This window comes from Equus asinus, chromosome 20, assembly GCF_041296235.1.
Source record: "Equus asinus isolate D_3611 breed Donkey chromosome 20, EquAss-T2T_v2, whole genome shotgun sequence".
Lineage (NCBI taxonomy): Eukaryota > Metazoa > Chordata > Mammalia > Perissodactyla > Equidae > Equus > Equus asinus.
The window spans coordinates 108638865-108660062 of record NC_091809.1 but is presented as its reverse complement, the minus strand read 5'-3'; the positions used below and the strand labels follow the sequence as shown (position 1 = coordinate 108660062).

General features: G+C 44.7%; 1 protein-coding gene across 1 annotated transcript in view; it reads left to right on the top strand.

Annotated features, from left to right (window-relative positions):
- The first annotated feature begins 251 nt into the window (after positions 1 to 251).
- Positions 252 to 21198, top strand: part of LGR4 (leucine rich repeat containing G protein-coupled receptor 4) — a 94825-nt gene continuing 73878 nt past the window's right edge. Inside the window, exon 1 of the mRNA XM_044751732.2 lies at positions 252 to 820. Coding sequence (XP_044607667.2) covers positions 636 to 820 — 185 coding nt within the window. The 5' untranslated portion in view covers positions 252 to 635. The remainder of the gene's footprint in view (positions 821 to 21198) is intronic.

The following is a 21198-nucleotide window of genomic DNA, read 5'->3' as shown; positions in this document are numbered from 1 at the left end:
TTGCCTTGAACCACCACCACCACCACCACCACCACCTTGTCACTCACGCCCGATAAACACGCCCCCTTGGTTCTTACCCTTGGCCAATGGCGGCTCCCCTCCTTGCATAGTAATGAGCTCGAGACCTCCCCGGGCCAATGGCGCTCCGGGAGCAGGGTTAGTTTTGCATGTACCTAAGTGATTTGCATACCCCGGCGGCCGGGGGCCTGGGAGCCCGAACGTGCAACCGTAGAAGGGAAAGGAGCGGGGAGGCGAGCGGCGAGAGAGCGAGCCAGAGCCGGGGTCGGGGCGCGGGCGGCGGGCTGGGCGCGGGCCGGCATGGCCGAGCGCTGCGCCCCGCAACCTTGAGAGCGGCGCGCGGAGGCCGGAGCGAGGCGGGGCGATGGCGGCGCGCGGCCCCCGCAGCCGCGCCCGGCCGGGCCGGCGGGCCTGAGCCGCCGCGAGCGGGCTGCCTCTGCGCTCCATGGAGCGGCGGCGAGGGCGACTCTCGGGAGCGCCGCGTCCCCGCGCCGCCGCCGCCGCCGCCTGCTGAGGCCCGAGCCCCCAGCCGCCGCCGCGAGCAGCGCCCCCGCCCAGCCGGCCGGCCCCGGGGCGGGGGCGTCGAGGGCCGCGGAGGCCGCCGAGAGCGCGCAGCCATGCCGGGCCCGCTGCCGCTGCTCTGCCTGCTCGCCCTGGGGCTGCGCGGCGCGGCCGAGCCCAGCGGCGCGGCGCCTCCGCCTTGCGCGCCGCCCTGCAGCTGCGACGGCGACCGTCGGGTGGACTGCTCCGGCAAGGGGCTCACGGCCGTGCCCGAGGGGCTCAGCGCCTTCACGCAAGCGCTGTGAGTGCGGCCGGGCCGGGGGGCGCGGGGGGGGGCGCGGGGCCGGGGCCGGCCCCGGGGCCCGGGGAGGGGTGCCGCCCGCCGGGGTGCTGCCTCGCTCCCGCCCGCGGCTCCCCGGACTTGGCCGGGGCGGTCCGAGCCGCGGGCAGCTCTCTTTCCCCCACTTCGCCCCCCACTTCCCCCCCCCACCCCCACCACGCACGTCCTGGACCGGGAGGAGGGAGGCACCTGGGATGGCTCGCCCCGGCCGCCTTTCCCGCGACCTGCCCTGCTCCCTCGGGCCCTGCTCCGCGGCCGGAGCGCCGGGACCTGGCCGAGCCGGCGTTCGTGGGGAGCGCCCGGAGCCTGCTGGCCTCCAGCCTGCGCGGACAAGAAACACCTGCGCCGCGGGCAGGGCGACCCGCCTTCGTCTTGGCCCCCGGTGCGGTGCCACTCTGGGCTCCCCCGCGAGCGCCCGGGCTTCTGGAGGCGCAGGGGCCGGGCCGCAGAGCAGGGGGAAGGAGGGGACATGGCAGGTCTCTCCTGGCGAAAATACTCTCCTTGGCCAGGAGGCCCTTGACGAAGGCCCGCTGAGCCGGGTGCGGCGCGTTGGGGGAAAGCACGGCCCCGGAGCGCCTGCTCTGCCCGGTCCCCACGGGGCCCCGGGGGTCTGCGGGACTCGACCGGCAGAACTTCTCTTCCGAGCTGCCTGCGGCTGGGAGGATCGCTGAGATGGTGCTGACTTCGAAAACCTCCCTCCTCAAACGGGGACCTGGGCAGCTTTAGACGTTCCCCTCCGAAAAGGAGGGGAATCTGAAATAGGTGCTGGAGGTGGTGTTGGCAGAGGCCACCCATAGGGAAAGAAAGCACAGGGTGACTCCGGGCAGGGCTTGTGTCCCTCGCTGTCTTCGTGCTTCTGCTGGGTTAAATCAGAAGCAGGGAAAGGCTGCTTGAGAGAGGAGGGGATTCTGAGAGGCCTGGGTGAAGGGAAGGGCCTTTTACCTTATACTGCTGAAGGGGACCTCCGAGGAACGGACAGTTGTGGAGGAGCCCAGGCCTCGGGAAGAAATCCTTTCTGTGCAGGCCAGAGCGCGGCCGTGTTTCCAGGTGCCTGGTGGGAGGTGTTCTGCTTGCTCTCTGCCACGGGATTTTACTGAGTCCTGAGGCCTGTTGCCTTGGACCCTGTCTCATTCTTTGGCCTCCAGCCTCCCTCCTGTTTTTTCCCCTGTATTGGGGGTTAGATATGTGTTTGAAGTCATTTTCCTTCAGTATGGTGAAATTTAACTTTCACTGAAAAAAGTTAGCTTTGCAGTGAAGAGTGGTTTGTCCAGGGACCTGACCTGGGCGTGGGGAGAATGGAGGGAGCAAGGCAGGGCCGAGGGGGTGGGCTGTTTGTTTCCCCAAGTCCTGTTTCTTTGAGGGGATTCATACAGGAGAGGTGCCTTTACCTGAAATGTCTCAAGCCTCTCGAAAAGCATGATTTTACAGTTTTGACCAGTTGTAAAGACCTTCTTTAGCACACTCCTTGAGTTTGAATGAGTAGACTTGCCCTATAAGGAAAAGGGCTGTTTTACATCAGTACCTGAAACCACAAAGAAATACCTCATTTTTATGAGAGCAGCTTCTCTCTGTCAGGCATCTTCCCTCAGAACTCACCCAAGGTGGTGAAATGTTACATTGTCGCCTTTGAGCCTCATGGAAGTTACTCTCCATGACTTGGGAGACAGAAAAATACCTGGCAGCGGTCCAGGGTAGATTGCCTGAACTAGCATCATCCTAGCACTTTCTGAGCTGCTGTGGTGAGCGAGTGTGCTCTCTTTTCTTCATCCATTCATGACCTGTAGATAGAGTGATCCTACATCCTGATAACTACTTATTTCACCCGAATACTCTTCATTTCTCCCTCAAAAGTGTATTATTATATGGTGACCCCATCTCAAGGGCATTTCAAGGGCAGTATATTTGCATTTTGGGGAATCAGCTAGTCCAGTGATTCTGAAAAGCCCTGTTGAGGAGGGGCAGGTGCTGTGGTGTGCACTCTCCCATTGATTTGGGATCCCTTGGGGTCTTTTCCCAAGTACTTCTGATCTGCTGTCCCATCCCAATCTTCATGAGCTGTGGTCACCCCTAGGCACCAGATCTGGGGTCCCCAAACTTGTTCACCTCTTCCTAATTTCTGGAGCACGTGCACCAAGCCCTATTGAGATACACATAAAATTACAAGCACCAAAACAGAAGTTGAAAAGGTGAGACTGTAGTTATTACCCAAAATTCTTTTATATTCTCATTCCTCGGTGGAGTATAGTGCTTTCATCTCCCCCTGTGGTGTCCGAATCCCACTTTGGCGACCCCAGGACTGACCGGGCAGGGATTTATTTTACTCAGCTTGGAGTCCACAGAGCCTGGTACATAGGAGGCACTTAAAAATGTTGTCGCAAGTAAATAAGGACTTGAGGCCACAGCGAGGGGCAGAGCTGGGGCTCCTGCTCAGCCGTCTTTCCCACGCAGGATTGCCAGATTCAGCATTCTCAGCCTCGGGTCTTTGTCCAGAGCTGAGGAGGCCCCAGAGGAAGAGTACCTGCCGCTTCTCCTTCAGGCTCGTTTCAACTTGTTCAGGCGACCAGTGTCTGTTTCCTGCTGGAAGCTGCCTTCTCGGAGTCTGGGGGCAGAGTCAGCTGCAATCCTCAGTGTTGTTGACGGGATTCCCATGTTCACACCATTTGCTGCACCTGTAGGGATTATTTATGTTTTGCAACAGCAGTTCTCAGTGCTTTGTCAGAATGCACTGGCTTGTCACAGTTCACCTGGGGGTGTTTTAAAGGAAGTAATCTTACTTACTAGTATTAAAATTCCAAAGTTTATTTTAGGAAAAGGATTGAAGGTTATTCCTATATTAGTGGTGATAAGGTCACCCTTAATCACCCATGTTCCATGATTCCTGACTAGGGGAGAAAGGGAGGGGATTATGCACATCTGTCCTCTGGTTTGGGTGTTACTGCCACAAAGTCTGAGACCTGTAGACCTGGAGCACAGATTTCCACATCCTCCATTATACCTGGTGCACAGGTATTAAGATGATGAGTTGTGGAGACAGTGGTGGGTCTGAACCTTTCATCATAGTCTTTACCATGCCACCAAGTAATTGTGTGGCCTTGGGCAAGTGATTCTACTTTGTTTTGTGTGACAGTCTCCTCATCTGAAAAATGAAGTAATTGGATTCACTCATTATATCTAAGGCTGCTTGTAGCTTCCAGAAGTTCTATGATTTTATAATTCTTAATTTTAGGATGGCAAGGTGGCAACAATGTTTACAATCTTCTCATAAAAAGATCCCAGGAGTAGCAGAATACGTTGCTAGTTGAAGTTGCACAAGCCTATTTGTTACCGCTCGCTTGGAGGAGGCGTTCTTTGTCTTTAGAAGTGTGTGTTAGGAAATTTGCCATGGAGACTTTCTGCAGGATGCACGACTAGCTAAGGCGCTTTGCTGGGGGAGAACAGCCCTGCTTGTTTCCTGTGGCTATGGCTTAGCACTTGGAAAATAAAATCACTCAGTTTTAGTAATTTGGATACTGTACAAAAAGTTACTCAACGTCCTCACTTCCATATAATTAGTCATAATCTCTCCAACCTGCACAGTGTGCGTATGCTGTACACCAGCGGGTTATCGAGCTTTCTATGTGGAATGATGATGGTACCTGAGGGACTTTGAAGTGTTTTTAAAAATAATGTGTTGCTTTTACTCCTCCTTTTGGAAGCATCATCTCAGATTCTTCCCTGAGGTGTATTTTTTCACTGCACTGAACACCTTTCTTCTTTTAATAGTATCATTTGAAAATATTTTCTTATGTTTTCGCCAACTGTATTCCCTGGCAGGTCAGTAGTCAGTGGCTAACTGTTTATACCTTTTCTGATGGTAGATTTTGCTATCTCTTGATTTCTGATTTGCTGTCTGTAAATTTTGACATTAGCCTGGTTTGTGTAGTGTGCCTTCCTAGAGATGTATTAGTCTCACCTACAAGTGAACTTGGTCTGAACAAAGCCACCATATGAACATCTTTAAGTATAGATCCTTTATTTTACAAACTAGTGAACCATTGGGTTCTCTTTAAATACCAAGAACAGAAAGAACATTCTGCTGGGAATTTGGAGAGCGGTTTCCAGATCTGCCAATAAATCTTGAGCGACCTTGAGTGGGTGACATGCTTAACCCTGGAGGGCCTTGGTTTCTTCACCTGTAAAACAAGGAAGTAAACAACTCTTACTGCCAAGAATTTTCTTTCTATTTAACTTGATTTTGTTTTTTTATGCATTTCTAGGATCCTTTCTGTTGCATGAAGTGACATGTTGGTGTCTAAATCATGGAATCTCTCTCCTACCCAGGAAACGTTTCCAATTGTCCAACTCTCCTGGAGTATTTCCATTGAGTGGGGAACTCACTGCCTCCCAGGGCAGCCTTGTGCTGGGTGTGGTCTGAGCAGTATTCAGGACTTGGACCTGTGATTCTCTCATTCTGGGCTCCTTAAGGCTTGTGGTGACCACTAATATTTTATGATTTCTAGTTGGACTAAATGCTAATGACAGTTATGGCATCACAAGCATTTAATGTCCAGGCACTTGGCTCCTCACATTAGAAGTGTAAGGTAACATTTGACAATTTAATCTCTTAGGGAAGATCAAAGTTCTGTGCTAGTAGGTGGATCCAGGCAAGTTTAGGCATTTTCTTGGCCTCTGTCAGTCTCTCTCTCAAATTCATATTTTAGTCATCTTTGTAATAGTGGAAGTACTGACAGCCTGCAAGTTTGGATTTTGGTTTCTGGTCTCCCTGGTTGTGTCTTTTATTCCCATTTTTCTTATCAGCAAATAATGGATATTGGAGCAGATGATGGCTGATGTCTCTCACAGCTTTGAATTTCTCTGAATCTGTGTAAAATATTAAGCAAGTAAAGTTGTGAGCATCCTTCAGTGACTCATTGAACTTTTTCTAAGCCTGTCTTTCACTTTTTCTCTCGAAAAGAGACAGAAATTTTCCGCAAAAGCACGATATTTGTTGGTATACCTGGGAGAAAAGTTAAACCCTGCCAAATGTGCCCTTAACTCTGAAAAATGTAACTCATACGACTTAGAATGTTCTTGATAAGACAGCTTTGCTCTTTTAATCTTTTAAACTAGATCTCAAGGTTTTGGCTTTAGAAACATGTTATCCAGCTTGCTCTTTAACTGCTTGGTGCAGCCTTCAAATTTTTGGCAATGTGAAAAGCTTGTTTTCCTATCTATATAAGAGAATGGGCAACTTTTTCCTCCCCCACCAACTTTGCTCAGTGAAGGACAGTTTTTTTAAAGCTTCATTGCAGATAATAAAATGCTCTAATTTTAAATTCTGTCAGTGAAGAAAAAAAATCTAGCACCTTTAGCCAGTCAGGACTCTTACACAATGGCTGATTTGTCTGCCTTTCTTGACATTTCTTTTATCTTTAAGTGCTTGATGGTCAAACTATAGGCCAGGTATCAGCTCTGTTGTCTGAAATCGGGTGAGTTCAAAGTTGAGTTTAGAAATCAGTCAGAACAGGAGACAATCATGATTTTATGGTTCCTGTACATTTAATAACTTCTCAACTTTCTGAAGACTTTAGCACGTGGGTGCTCAGAGACCCCCTTTAAATAGCAAGATGTAAAAGTTAGTACGCTCTGGGTTCACCCAAGCATGAACAGATATTTGCTATGAAACTATGTGGATGGCTGGGACTATTTTTAGCAAGATTGTTAAAATGTACTGAAGTATTCTGTGTCATGTACAAGTGATTAAATCTGAATGTTTGGGGTGGTGGTTTTTCGTCTCTAAATACCTTTTGACACCATTACGTGTTTTAGTTGTCAGGAAAGCACACCGCGTCCTCCCTCTCTGCAGTAAGATTTGGCACTATGCTTCTCTTATTTTATTTTATTTATTTATCTTTTTGAGGAAGATCAGCCCTGAGCTAACTATTGCCAGTCTTCCTCTTTTTACTGAGGAAGCCTGGCCCTGAGCTAACATCCATGCCTATCTTCCTCTATTTTATGCGTGGGACTCCTACCACACCATGGCTTTTTGCCAAGTGGGGCCATGTCCGCTCCCGGGATCCGAACCGGCGAACCCTGGGATGCCAAAGTGGAAGGTGTGCACTTAACCACTGCGCCACTGGGCTGGTCCCAATGCTTCTCTTATTTTAGATGCAAGCGATGGAGGTTCCGGAATGTCCTTCTAATACTGTAGGTCCAAGAAATGAACATTTGTTTTAAAATGTATTTTTGTAGCTTTTCTGTACTGAAAGATCTTAGGGGAGAGCATTGAACTGCCCCACTGTGGCAGTCTGCGGGCCCATTAGAATATAAGAATATCCTTGTAAGGAAATGTAAACCATAGATATTTTGGGAGGCAGCTGGGCCCAGACTGGGTATACGTTCAGCTCCCAGACTGGTCCGCTGTCTGTGCCAGTGAGAAGACGTGGGGAGGAAGCATATCTAATATGTTACAAGATAATTAATGATCCTTTATCCTTCATCTTTCATTTCTAGTTAAGAATTCTGAATCAAGATAAGAAAAGGTTGTGTAAGCCCCTTTAGCTAGTTTTTTCCCTCTATTTTTACCCTACGAGAATGTAGCCTTTTTTTTTTTTAGCAAAGTTTTAAATACAAAGTTGACCATTGAAAGAGTGATCATCTTTTTTTTTTTTAAAAGATTGGCACCTGGGCTAACAACTGTTGCCAATCTTTTTTTTTTTTTCTGCTTTATCTCCCCAAATCCCTCCTGTACACAGTTGTATATCCTAGTTGCACGTCTTTCTAGTTGTGGGATGTGGGACGCCGCCTCAACGTGGCCTGATGAGCGGTGCCCTGTCCGCGCCCAGGATCCGAACCCTGGGCCACCACAGCAGAGCACGTGAACTTAACCACTCGGCCATGGAGCCGGCCCTGAAAGAGTGATCATCTTAATGCACTCTGACAACAAAATATTTTTGATATTTGAATCAGATTTTAGGACCTGATATCCAGAAAAATCATGCATTAGATTCTTTGCATTGCCATATATTTTTAAAGTTTTATTTGGGGAAATTTTCTTTCCTAAGAAGAGTGACATAAATTTGGCAGGGAGATGGCAACTTCACCTTGGAGCTGTGCGAGGCATGGCTGAGGAATGTGCCTAGGATGGCTCAGGTCTCAGCGCTCCGCTCCCCTCCGGCTGGGAGGTGCCCGCATGTGGCGCTGAGTAAACCACAGAGTAATTTAGTACAAGTGGTGACATAGAAACTTCCCCGAAGAGCTTGATCAGGGCTGTTTTCCTCGGAAGGTTGATGGATGTTCTAAGTCTTACTCTCTTCACATTTCTCCTTTTGGAGGAGCAGGATAGGAGGTGTGCTTCCAAGGTGGCCATCTTTTCTCCGAAACTCTAGATATTGAGCTATAATGTTGATTGCCTTCTAGATTTTTCTCGTTTTCCTAGGGGGTAAGAGCATGCATAGAGGCCCTTGGAGAAGCTATATGGATAGTAGGGGGAGGGCTTGGCAGACTAGATTTTCTCAGGAGAGAGGAGACTCGTGGTTGCCACTCTGTTCCAGATTGTCACCCTTCCCGGGTGTGGAAGCCATCAGCGTCTGCTCTCCTGCAGGAGAGTTCTCCACGATGAGAGCACTGTCCCATGAATAGCTTACAGCTCAGGAACTCGGGGATTCTAAGGTCTGTCAACTCTTTCCGGAGGCGAGGGAAGAGGACACAAACAGCGTTGACTAACCTTTAGGTTTCTTAATGTTCTTCAGGACCATTCATGTGCTCGTCTGTTTTAGGCACTAAATTAATCCAGTCTTTGCATTTTCCAGATGTGCTAATTGCCATTTAGGTCCTCTTCAAGCTCTTTTTATCTCACATAAACTGAAGCATATACAGAATTCTCGTATGTGTAATTTGATCAGAGGTAAGAAGGGAACATTAAATGGATTTAATACACCTCAAATAGTATCATGTTTTAAAAATTACACATTATGGGTTTACTAACTGATATTTAGCAGTTTATCGTAATCCCGGTTTTCATCCTTTTTGTGCTACTTCTGCTAGTTCATCTCATTTGATTAGTTTTTTTTTTAAATCTTAATATTTTCCTATCTTTGTAACAAAGAAAAGTTTTCTTGTTGGCCTTCTGTTTTCTCCAAGGTCATTTTGAGTGCATGGTCATGGACTCCAGCTTTTTATGTCACTATCTACTCTCCAGTCTTCTTTTTATAGGCATATTTTTGTAAACAGGCCTTTAAGAAGGGTTTTGTTTTTGAGACTGTGACAGGAATCAAGACTCCTGAGCTCCTAAGTCTGTGGGCTTGGGCATGTCACTCAACCACTTTGGGTGTTGGCTTTTCCATCAGCAAAACGAGCTAACGTCTTTATCTTTGAGGGTCACACGTAGCAAATCCTTCAGCATGACCTATTTGAGTGACAGTGAGAACCCAATTTGTTGTCATTTCTCCTGGGAGTGGTTAAGCAGTTGTGTATGTGTGTTAACACTTTGCAGTTTAAAATTCTGAACCCCATTTCTCTGGCTCTTTGGATGTACATCATGTTCAAAGTCCGCTGTGGACTGCCCGGGTGAGCTGCTGTGCTGGTGGAGAGAGAAGGCTGCTGTCGGCACGTCCTCCATTCAGGGACTCACGGTCCTGGTGGGAAGGAGTATGCCTGTGCGTTTATCAGGGGACTTGCTTATAGGCGGTGCTGCTCCCTTCTGACACAAAAGCCGGCTGGTGAGAGTTCCAGTTTCTCTGGAGGAAAGAGCTCGAGGGACATTGTGTTGCCTGGCCTCAGTCTCTGACTTGGCACTGCTTTCCTGAGATGGCCGGTCAGTGTTTGTCCTCACAGCAGACAGGCATGTGACCTTCGACAGTGTCAGCATGATCTTTAGATACGCTTAGTAGTCCCTGCTTATCCAAGGGGCTACGTTCCAGTGGATGCCTGAAACCATGGGTAGTACCGAACCCTATAGACACTATGTTTTTCCTATACATACATACCTATGATAAAGTTTCTTTTATAAATTAGGCACAGTAAGAGATTAACAACAACTTCTCTTTGGCATATGTGAATTGCTGGCATCAGGATTCTTGTGCTGTGGAGCCGTTGTTAAGTAAAATAAGAGTAATTTGAACACAAGTCCTGTGCTACCCTGACGGTCCATCTGATAACCAAGACAGGCTGCTAAGTGACTAACTGGCCAATGGTGTCCACAGCGTGGATCCACTGGACAGAGGGATGAGCCACACCCCAGGTGGGATGGGATGGAACAGCACGTGATTTCATCACGCTGCTCACAGTGACGTGCAATTTAAAACTTATGAATTATTTATTTCCGGAATTTTCCATTTAATGTTTTTGGACTGAGGTTGACCGCAGGTAACTGAAATCGCGGATAAGGGGGTACCACTGTACTAATTTTCTCCCTTTAGACTTTGGAACACTGAGGAAGTGCATTAAACAATGCTTCACTCGTTGGGAGCCTCATGCCAGTGTGTGCCCACTGTAGTTTTTCTGGTGACTTTCTATGTTGGGGATGGGTGAGAGTTACTCAGGACTGACAGTTTAGCTGTGTTCTTGTTTCTTCATCTCACTGTTTCTAGAAATATGCAGATCATAGGAGAAATTTTTCTAAGTATTTTGGAAAAGATATTTTACTGGTTATTGGATACCTGTGTATTCTTTTTTGCATTTGGGACTAATGCTCGTGTTTTGTGGCTAAAGAAAAGCTTAGTATCTAAAAAGTAATTTTAGAACTAAAATCCTTTCTTTAAAAACTTTCATATTTCTAAAAAGTTATGGCATTCTTGTTAAGTACAGTTAAGTCTTTCTTAGAAACTTTAAAAACTTTTCCGGGTTTTGATTCAGACTTGATCTGAGAATGAATTATACAGCCGGAGCAGTGGCTAACGTATGCAGCAGTGCTCACAAGCCGTTTAGACTGGCCGAGCGTTTCCAATACAGTTGTGCATTTTTCACCCTGGGTCTCTTTCTTTAGAAAAAAAAAAAATGTTTGAGATGTTTTTCCCATTACCATCTTGACATCTGCCTGGTTACACATGAATGGCTTCACCCAGTCCCACAGCAGGCAAACTGCTGTGGCCCTGCTTTCAATAGCCATGTCACTGACAAAGAAAACATATGGGATATTTCATTGCTGTCCTTTGCGAACAGTCTGGGGCTGGGAGGGCATGCAGCAGAAGGCTTCATACTTCATGGTAGATTGGCAAGTTTGTCTGCTAACCACAGCCTCTGCTGTTAGCAATCAAACTGTGTTTCCCAAAGCCCCATTACATTTTGTGGAAAGGAAATCTCGTGTTTTGGATAAATCAATTTCTAATAGCAGTTTGGATTAAGTTTGTATGACCTGCTTCCATGGTGGGGTTTCCTACTTAATCATATATTTCACCAAAGGGAGTTGTGTGTGTGTGTGTGTGTGTGTGTGTGTGTGTGTGTATATATGCAGGACATGTGTATGCAGGTTTGATATGTGGTCTGTATTTGATGGATACGCAAGTTGGGAAGGAGGATGCTTGATTCCTGATAGAACATGCCTTGAGGACTGCCCGCCTTTCTGTTTGTCTTCTTGTCAGTGCCTAGAAAGAGATTCTTCTCATGCTGGCCCAGCACTGCTGCATTGACCTGTGAAGGTTTCTCGTGCACAGTACCAGCCTTCTACTTGGGGATGCGGTTTCGCTTCAGCCAGCGTTAACGGCTTTGCTTTGTGCATCTGAATCCACAGTGTGGAGGCCTGTCAGCATGTATGGCAGGAGGGGGACAAGTGCGTGGAAAGAGGGGTAAATCAATTGCTGTTTTTTTCAGGTTGTCTTCTACGTTAAAAGAATTTGCCATTGGGGCCGGCCGGGTGGCATAGCAGTTAAGTTTGCACATTCTGCTTTTGCGGACCGGGGTTCACCGGTTCGGATCCCAGGTGTGGACATGGCACTGCTCGGCAAGCCATGTTGTGGCAGGCGTCCCATATATAAAGTAGAGGAAGATGGGCACGGATGTTAGCTCAGGGCCAGTCTTCCTCAGCAAAAAGAGGAAGATTGGCAGTAGATGTTAGCTCAGGGCTAATCTTCCTCAAAAAAAAAAAAAAAAGAATTTGCCCTTGACACCACCGTGGCTGAGGTGGCCTTCCAGAAGGAGAAAAATAAAGCCCTATGACATCCAAAGATGAGAAGATTCATGACTTCGGCTAAGGACATAATGACATCCATTTCATCAGGGTCCTTTCCAACTCAAGTTACCCCAGCCTGAATTTCTAGTTTCATTGTCTCCTAGGCATGCAGGCTGGTTTTGACGGGAGTTGGTGATTTATCGAAAAGGAAGTGAGCTCTTGTTTTATCCCAGATATAGCCAAATATTTACATTTATATATAGATGTCATCTAGAAGGTATTTCTGATGGTTATTGGTATTGTTACTGAACATTATCTGCAAAGCAATGTGCTAGTGGAAATTACTGCCTTTCACGTTTTCTCATAAGAGTAGTTCCTTTTGCAGTTCTTGAGGATAATAGATTTCGTTCAAATTTGTTGGCTCTTGGAAGGTTACATTTTAAAAAGTTTCAGTTTTATGGTCCTTTACAAATGAGTCTATTTGAGGTTCCCTCCCCTCCTGTTTTTTGTGCCTCCATATTTTTATCCTAAAATAACTACAGATCTTCCTCGACTTAACGATGGGGTTATTTCCTGATAAACCCATCATAAGTTGACAATATCGTAAGTCGAAAATGCATTTAACGCGCCTAACCTACCGAACATCATAGCTTGGCCTCGCCTACTGCAAAGGTGCTGAGAACACTGACATTAGCCTACAGTTGGGCAAAATCATCTAACGCAAAGCCCATTTTATAATGAAGTGTTGAATGTCTCATGTAATTGATTGAATACGGTGCTGAAAGTGAAAACAGGATGGCTGTAAGAGTCTTGGTTGCTCACCCTCGTGACTGCGTGGCTGACTGGGAGCGGTGCTCGCTGCCCTGGCCCAGCATCGTGAGAGAGGATTGTACCACGTATCACTAGCCTGGGAAAAGATCAAAATTCAGCTTTCCCAGTACGGTTTCTACTGAATGCGTATCGCTTTCGCACCATCGTAAAGTCAAGAAATCCTAAGTTGAACCGTCGTAAGTCAGCGACCATCTGTAGTTTAATCTTGGATATTCCATCTTCTTTCTTTCCTGACTGCTTAACTGACCCTCTTACCTGTGAGTTCACAGGGAAAACTCCTCTAAACCTACCAGTCTTTAAAGTGGTGCTTTTTAGCATACAGTTCTGTGAGTTTTTGTCACCACCATCACTGTGAAGCCCTAGACCATTCCCATCCCCCCCACCCCGTGCCCTTTGTAGTCAGCCCCTCTCCCCACTCCTAGTCTCTGGCAACTGAACATCTATTTTTGACTTGGGTCTCTTATTTTGTATTGTTTTGCATTTACCAGATTGTCATATAAATTGAATGAAACAGAGTGAAGTCTTGTGCCTGGCTTCTTTCACCTATCATAAAGCATCTGAGAGTCTGCCATGTTGTTGTCTGTCTGTATGTAATAGTCCTTTTTGTTGCTGAGGAGTATTCCATTATATGGATGGGCCACACTTTGTTCTTCCGTTCCCCAGTTGAGGGATATTTGCCTTGTTTCCACTTTTTGGCAATTACAAATAAAGCCAATATAAATATTCACATAGAGGTTTTTGTATGAACATAGGTTTTCATTTCACTTGTGTCAATAAATATAAATACCTAGGAGTGAGATCTTGGGTCCTAAGTATGTGTTAATAAGAAATGTTGGTCTAGATTTTAATGTCTTAGAGCTGTTGTGAGGTTTGATGTCACGAATCCCTTATAGCCTCAATATATACCTTTAGCAGATGCATATGTAGTATTAGCAAAAGCTGTTGAAGCTGATTTTGTTTAAATGTCTGTACTTCTAAAAGGGTAGACTGTTAGCTCCCTTTCTGGTCCTGGCAGTTATTGTGAGACCCCCGAGGAATGACCCAATATGGAGCATTTTGCTGACAGTGAAAAAACTTTGAATTATTAGTGTATCCACGTTTGGAAAGTCTGATTAAAAAAATGGAAACTTGATGAGGAATTGCTGGGCCCACTTTGTGTCCTAGGCCTGTCCCTTGTGTTAACTCTGATTTCTGCGGTGTACACCCCCACCGCCCGGCCCCCATTCGTGGTGGCGCGGTTCCTATTTTATAGCTGAGCAGACAGAGATTGAAATGGATGCGGTCACCTGCCCAGGCGGCCCACAGTTAGCAGGGGGGTGGGTGTCTATGAGGCTCAGGTGTCCATTTTTGTCCGTCCTGTGGTTTACTTAGATAGTTGACAGAGTTTAGCAGAAGAGGAAAGGTAAAATGAGAAACGAAATGGTGAGAAGCTACAAGTTATTATGGGGAAAAAAACCCTCAGAAGTGAAAATAAAGCATACCCACGTCTCTATACATACGTCCAGCGGGAGGCTGACTTGATTTAGGAGGAACTTATATCAGAAGTATTTACTGTGTAGAATGGAGTTATCTTTTCTTCACAGCAGAATTTTTATAAAGTATCTCTCGCTTAGTCTCCTTGCTTTTTGCACATCTTCATTTAAAAGCTTTCACGTCATTTTCTCCGTTAATAGTGTTTGTCTGTGTCCAGACAGTGTCAGTCGTGTGCATTTTGGCTTTTTCTTGTGGAATTCACTTAGATGGTCTGTGAAAGTCAGAGCCGTGAGCCTGCGACACACTGTTCTGTTCCTTCAGGAGCACGTTTCTGAATGTGCGTCTTTAAACCAAACCCTGAAGTACGTTAAAAAGCCAAGTGTGCAGTGTGATGGTTTCCATATAGCTGCCCCCTTCACTCCCTGGAATTTCCTGCCTCTCCTGTTGAAGATGTTTTTAGAGGGAAGTCAGCATAAACGTGAATCACTCATGAGCCTTTTTTCCCCCCAAGGCATTTCATTTAGTCAACTTGGTATTAATTTAGTCGGTCTCTCTAGTTGACTCGAACACTGTGCGTGTTGACTGTGTGAGCTGATGTTTATTAAGCTGTTAATGTTTTACGGACTGGCCGGGTTCCTGTTTGCATCTGTGCGTTCTTTCCTTTAGCAGCAGGGCTGTTTGGGATTGAACATTTTGATTTTGAATGTACCCGTGAAAGCCAGCCCCATCCTGGACAGTCATTTGCTTGGCAACTCTAACGGCTGTCTTCTCCTGGAAGCGCTTTGCTTTTTTATTTCATTGATGTTGCATTTTTCGTCATGAAGAGCTTCTTGACGGTCTGTCTTGCCATTCAGATAAACCATCATTATCGTCTTGTTATTAACTTAGGTGCTAAAAATAATAAATGTTAGTGAGTCCCAGGCATCCTGTGAGGTGCTTTGCATGCGTTATCTGTTTAATACTCCCAGCGTGCTGTGATTCCCTCCATTTGGGAGCTGGAGAAATCACAGGCGGTGAAGGCTCATGGGTCATAAATGAGGCTTGGTACGTGGGGTGCTGGACCTTGGTTTTCCAGAGCGGGTTGTTGGTTGAGTGGGTGGTATGACTGTGCGTTAGTGCTCCTCCTCGATGGAGGCATTCGTCCAGCTTGCGTGTGCTGGATATCGTGAGCTGCGCATTTTACAGATGAGGAGTTAGTTCTGAAGAGGTTAAATCTGTTCTGTCCTCTGCTTGAAGTGTTCTCAGCTCCTGAGAATGTAGGTTGGGACTCATCTAGATCCTAAAATCCTAAAGGCCATCTGGTGAGTAGTCCTAAAACTTGTGTGTGTTATGGCCCCTCATCAAAGAGGCAAGGTCTTTCCCTTGAGGAAACAAAAAGTCCGTTTTCCCCAAGGACGTATATTTACATTTATATGTTAATAGACCTGACATCTGTTTATTATTTTCTAAACCTTTCAACTGCATACATCATAGCCCCAAATTCTTGCTAATGTTTTTCAGACCTTCCTTCCTCCATCCTCCTCTGTTAAGAACTAGTAGTAAACAGTTGATCTGGCTCAAATTCTCCGTTGAACAGGGAAGAAATCCAGTTACGTTTAGTTGTGTGGCTTGGCCCAAACTATTGGTAGTCCTCCAGAGTATGTCAAAGACAAAACAAAGCAGAAGGAAGCTCGTTATCGGAATAGATGGTCTTTTCTTTAACTATGTAAACTTTCAGTATTTAATAAGATTTTGACTTGTGTTGCTTGTGGCTTATGCTTGTCAGATAGCAAGATTTCTTGAGCTTCTTCCTTTTGGTCCTGTCTTTCATGGGCCCGGTACTGTGTTGAAATTGTAGGAGATAGTTGTTTTGTGGAGATGCATCAAAAAGTTTCATGCAAATAATTTATTTTTTGAGAGCTACTAATATTTGTCTAATTATTCATGGAATCAGTAGTCTTTCAACGTGAAAGTAATAATTACTTACTGAGATAATGTCAGCACTTAAAAAATTAATTTGTTCAACATATATTTATTAAGTGCTCGCAGGGTTAGGAACTGTTCTTGGTGCTGGAGACAAAGATAGCTGATGATATCTGACAGTGTCCCTGCCCTCATGTTACTTACCTGGCAGGAGATGGTGGGGGTAGAGGTGGCAGTAGACAGTAAAAAACTAAACACGGTACACGTATAAGGTCAGGTGACATTAAATACTGTCAAGAAGAGTAAAGCAGGCTGAAGGATGCTCACTTCTTGAGTAGAGTGGTCAGGAAAGCCTTGAATGATTGAGTAAGATAATTACTGATTGAGACGATCAGTCTGTATCTGTTGGAATATGAATCCATCTTAAGCAACAGCAGAAGATTTTAAAAGTTCCTCCCCATCCCATCGTGATAAGTTTGCTAAAACAAAGAAAGAATAAAATCAATATGCCATAATAAACTGGTCTATCAATACAGTGGAATAGTACACAGCAATTAAAGAATGAACTGTTGATAGATGCAAAACATGGGTAGATCTTCAGGGTGAGTGATGCTGAGTGAAGAAGCCAATCTCAAGAGGTTATATATGTTGTGTGGTTCTATTTAAAACACTCCAGAAAGGACACAATTATAGTGATGGAGAACAGGCCAGGGGTTGTTAGGGTTGGAGATGGGAGCACAGTGTGACTAAAAGGATAGCAGGAGGACATGATGGAGCAGTGATAGCAAACAGATGTCTCTCTTATTTTGTTTAGTTTTTAATATAGGTGTAGTTGCATCTAGAGACCTAATGCAAGGGATGGAGATGAAGGCAAAGTTTTCCTTGAGTATGTTTTTATTTCACAGCAACGACATTATAGGAAGCTCTGTTTCATTTTCCAAGTGGATGTCTGGAATTGAAGGTGTCTGTTTTCTGCAAGGAATTGAAAACATTCTGCCAGGGTGAATTGAAAGTATTAATTCCACCCAGGGCTTTGTTTCAAGTAGAGTAATATGCCCATGATTTTTGTGGTGATGGAGCAGTTCGTTCCTTCTCGTGATGGTAGTGGTGGTTCCAAGAATGCATATGTGTGCTTCAAAAAGTGAGTGCATGTAAAAAGTAGTGGAATCTGAGTCGGGTCTGTAGTTGAGTTAATAGTTGTACCAAAGTGAATTTCCTGGTTTAGCTGATGTGTTTAGTTAAGTAAGATGTTGCCACTGGGAAAAGCTAGGTAAAGAGTGCATAGGAAAACTCTCTGTACTATTTATTTTGCAACTTCTGGTGAGTCTTAAATTATTTCAAATAGCAACAACAACAAGTACACTAGATCACTTTAGAGTCTTGAGAAATCTTAGTCTTGGCCTCACTCCGTCAATAAGATGAGGAACCCAAAAGTCTCTGAGGTGAGATGATAACTTGAGGTTGCAGAACCTAAGTCTGAATGTAGGCCTTTTTACTCTCAGCTCAGCACTGTTTTGCTCCCTTAGAGCAGAACCACTTTTAATTGCTTTTGTGCAGTTGTTGGGAGATTTTGTGTATCTCCCATCTTTCTCCCCAGCTTCCCTCCCCACATCCTCCCTGTTTGTGTGCGCGTGTGAATTCTCTTCTATGTCCTGCAACACAGAAAGTGTAATGTGTAAAGTATGCATTAGGTTTATCATTTAAATGGTTTTAGCCATCTATTTGAATGAAACCCACCTGCACCTCCTATTATGGAGGGGTTTCCTTACCGAGCGCCTGGTACAGTCTCAGGCGTATGGGAAAGATGTTGGATCTCTGCCTGCGAATTTGTAGCTGAGTGGTGTTTTACTTCTGATGATTCAGTATATTTGCCTTAATTGCTGGATTAACCAATTTCTTGCCTCCCACAAAAAACACACACATTTGTATAAAGAGAGGATAAAATGAATGAAGTTTTAGGGACTAATTTTTGTGGTATTTAAGCAACAATAGTCTAGATTACCCACAACCTTAATTTCCTTTGCTGAGTCCTATAGATGGGCTTTGTCACCGTTTACACTTGATTACTTCATTGTTAACCCCACTGATGTGATTTACCATGCAAAGACTTAATTATTCCTCTCTGGCCTAGTGAGAAATTTCCTTCCAATAATTGCCTCCAGTGCCCTTTAGCCTCTTAAGCTTTTGGTTTGTTTGCAACAACATGGTTGCTCAGTAAGCAATTCCAAGCTCGGTAGTGCCTAGAGCTGTCTGTGGACCATAATTTACCCCTTTGTCAGAGGAACTCAGGCCTCGGTTCTTGAGCAGTGTCCCTGGGAGGGAGATGGTCTTCGTCGGAGAGGAGTGCTGTGATGCATCTGTCTGACGGTGCGGGAGGAAAGTTCACGTCTCGGTGGCCCTGAATCACTCTCCTGTGGGCCGTTCTTCAATTTCGCATTTCCTTGTTTTACGTGAACAGTTGTGCCAACTTTGCAAATAAGATTAGCCTCTTAAAAAAAAAAAACCTTTATTTTTAAGAAGTGTTTTCATAAGGCAGTCACAGTTACAATACAGACGACATTGTTATGAGATGTGTCACTGTCAACGTGAGATCAGACTGGCTGAGAAGTTTAGGCAGGGTTGGCAAAGAGATGTCTTTGTTTTATTTTCTTTAGTTTTTAATATGGATGTAGCTGCATCCAAAGCCCCGAAGCAAGGAACAGATGAGAGCAAAATTTTCCGTGAGAGTATTTTTTCACTTCACAGGAGCAACATTATGGGAAGTTCTGTTTCACTTTCCAAGTGGAAGTTTGTGGAATTAAAGTGTCTATTTTCCATGAGGAATTGAAAATATTCTGCCAGGAGTAATTGAAAGTATTAATTCTACCCAGGGCTTTGTTTCGAGTAGAGTCATATGCCCACGTCTCTGTAGACAATTTACGAGGCTTGTTTAATGTCGGTTTACTGGGGGCAGCAAAGTTGTAGAGCTTTCCTCCTGAGGCCTCTGTCACTCAGCTCCAACATTCCATCCCGTCTCCTATCCTTAAACAATATTAACTGCTCCACTTCTCTCAGAGGTCTAGAATAACAATGGCATCACAGAGTAATCGGATCTTCTGCAGTAAAAATACTCATATGCCAGTCTTGTTCTGGGTACAGCCATGCTGTCAGAAAGTTGAATATCACATTTGTCCCACTAATTAAAAATGTTCTTAAGGAAAATGTTTTATGTGGCCAGGTTCCACCTTTCAACTTCCATGCTTACAAAACAAATGTCTTGCCCTAAATTATCAGTTTTGGGGAGAACCAACTTATTTTACTGATATACGAAATGGAAGGAACACTTGCTGAAGAGTTGTAGGTAAAGTAGTTCCGATTGTTAAAGATTTGGTCAGAAAGCACAGCAGAAACAGTCGAAGCTCTCCTGTAATGTAGTTCCTAGAGTTTAAAGTATTCAGCACACTATGGATGTTTGCCATTTGATTTCTGTAAGTAACATCTCAAGTAACAGAATTTTGCTCATAAAGGATATTTTCAAAATTTCACACAGTGATTGAAATAGATTTCTGTTAAACGTTAGTTATTGTGATACTATAATAAATTTATGATTATCCTTTCTAAACTCTCAGGGATGTTTTAAGGATTCATTATATTTAAGTAGGCATTGATTATTTTACAGATAGCCGGTAAATATCTGGATAGTGTTAAGATGATGGGTACCACTTTCCCTTGGATGAAGATAATAAGACTCTTGACAGTTTGACTTATTATTATAGCTTAGTTAGCTTAGGATAGTTAGATATGATCAACTAGGTGAATTTTCCCCCCTCCATTTGTATACTTCCATGGAAAAATAAGGAAAGCAACCAAAATTTATGATGGTGTGTTTTTATTTTGTTTGATTTGAATTTGAAATCTCCCCGAGTGAGTGTGGGAAGGAAGCTAGTTGGTGGTCTGGTCCAGTGAGAGGAGAGGAAGGAGGGCGCCTTGCTCTGGGGCTTGGTTTAAGGAGCTAATTTCTGCTAGTCTGTTGTTACTTAGTATTTTATGACAAAAGAATTTGAGTCATGAACAAATGTGTAGCAAAGTCGTTTTGTTTCTGTAACATTCTTTTCAACTAAAGAACAACTAAAACTCTGGATGATTTAATTTAATAATGGTTTTAAATTAGTAATGATTTCATTAAAGTAGATCTGACAAAAATTGCTACGTTTAAGCAAGTGCTCCTGTATTTAATGATAAAGTCTTTGAAAAGAGCATCATGGAAACAAAATGACTTTGCTGCGCATTTGTTCATGACCTGAAATCTTTTAATTTCATGCATAAGCGGTTTTGACTTTTACAGCGCTTCAGAGAGCAATAACTGTTATCACGGGACCCAGGCCGTAGACCTGGAACCAATGCATGTGCTCTGTTAATGTGGAGCATTAGTAAGAAGAGTAGGGTTCATTGAAGTATATGAACTAGAACATCCTAAACTTTCTTACTTTCTCTTCTCTTGGTGAAATGAGACACACTGGTTGTACATAAATCTTTTAAATGTTTGATGATTTAATATGCTGTTGAGAAAATGCACATTAGTCAAATATATTGTGAAAGCATAACATCAGCCATTAAGACAATAGACATATATTTCCAGATGCCTCGGGCTTGGAATTGCTCCTAAGCTCTCTGAGGGCAGGAGTCAAGTCTCACTCAGCATCTCCTTAACTCCTACCTTGCCTATATCTGACTTGCACGTAACATGTTCTTAAATGTTGGATAAATTGAAGGACATGGAAAGATTGCCTTTATAAATTGTATTTTATATTTTAACTGTTGACATTTTATTAGTAAATTATCTTGCCATGAGCATAGCCTATTATCCTCCCAGCTATGCTGCTGTCTTTGACGGGAGAAGGGAAGATAGGGACCATGCTTTGTGTCTTAACATTGATCAAGCTCTTGGTGGGTGCCAGACATTGTGGGAAGAGCTTTGCATTTGTGTTATTTCTGGATCGTCACAACAACTGTAGGAGAAAGCTGTTCTTTAACCTCGTTTAAAGCCGAGAACGCCAAAGTGGAAAAT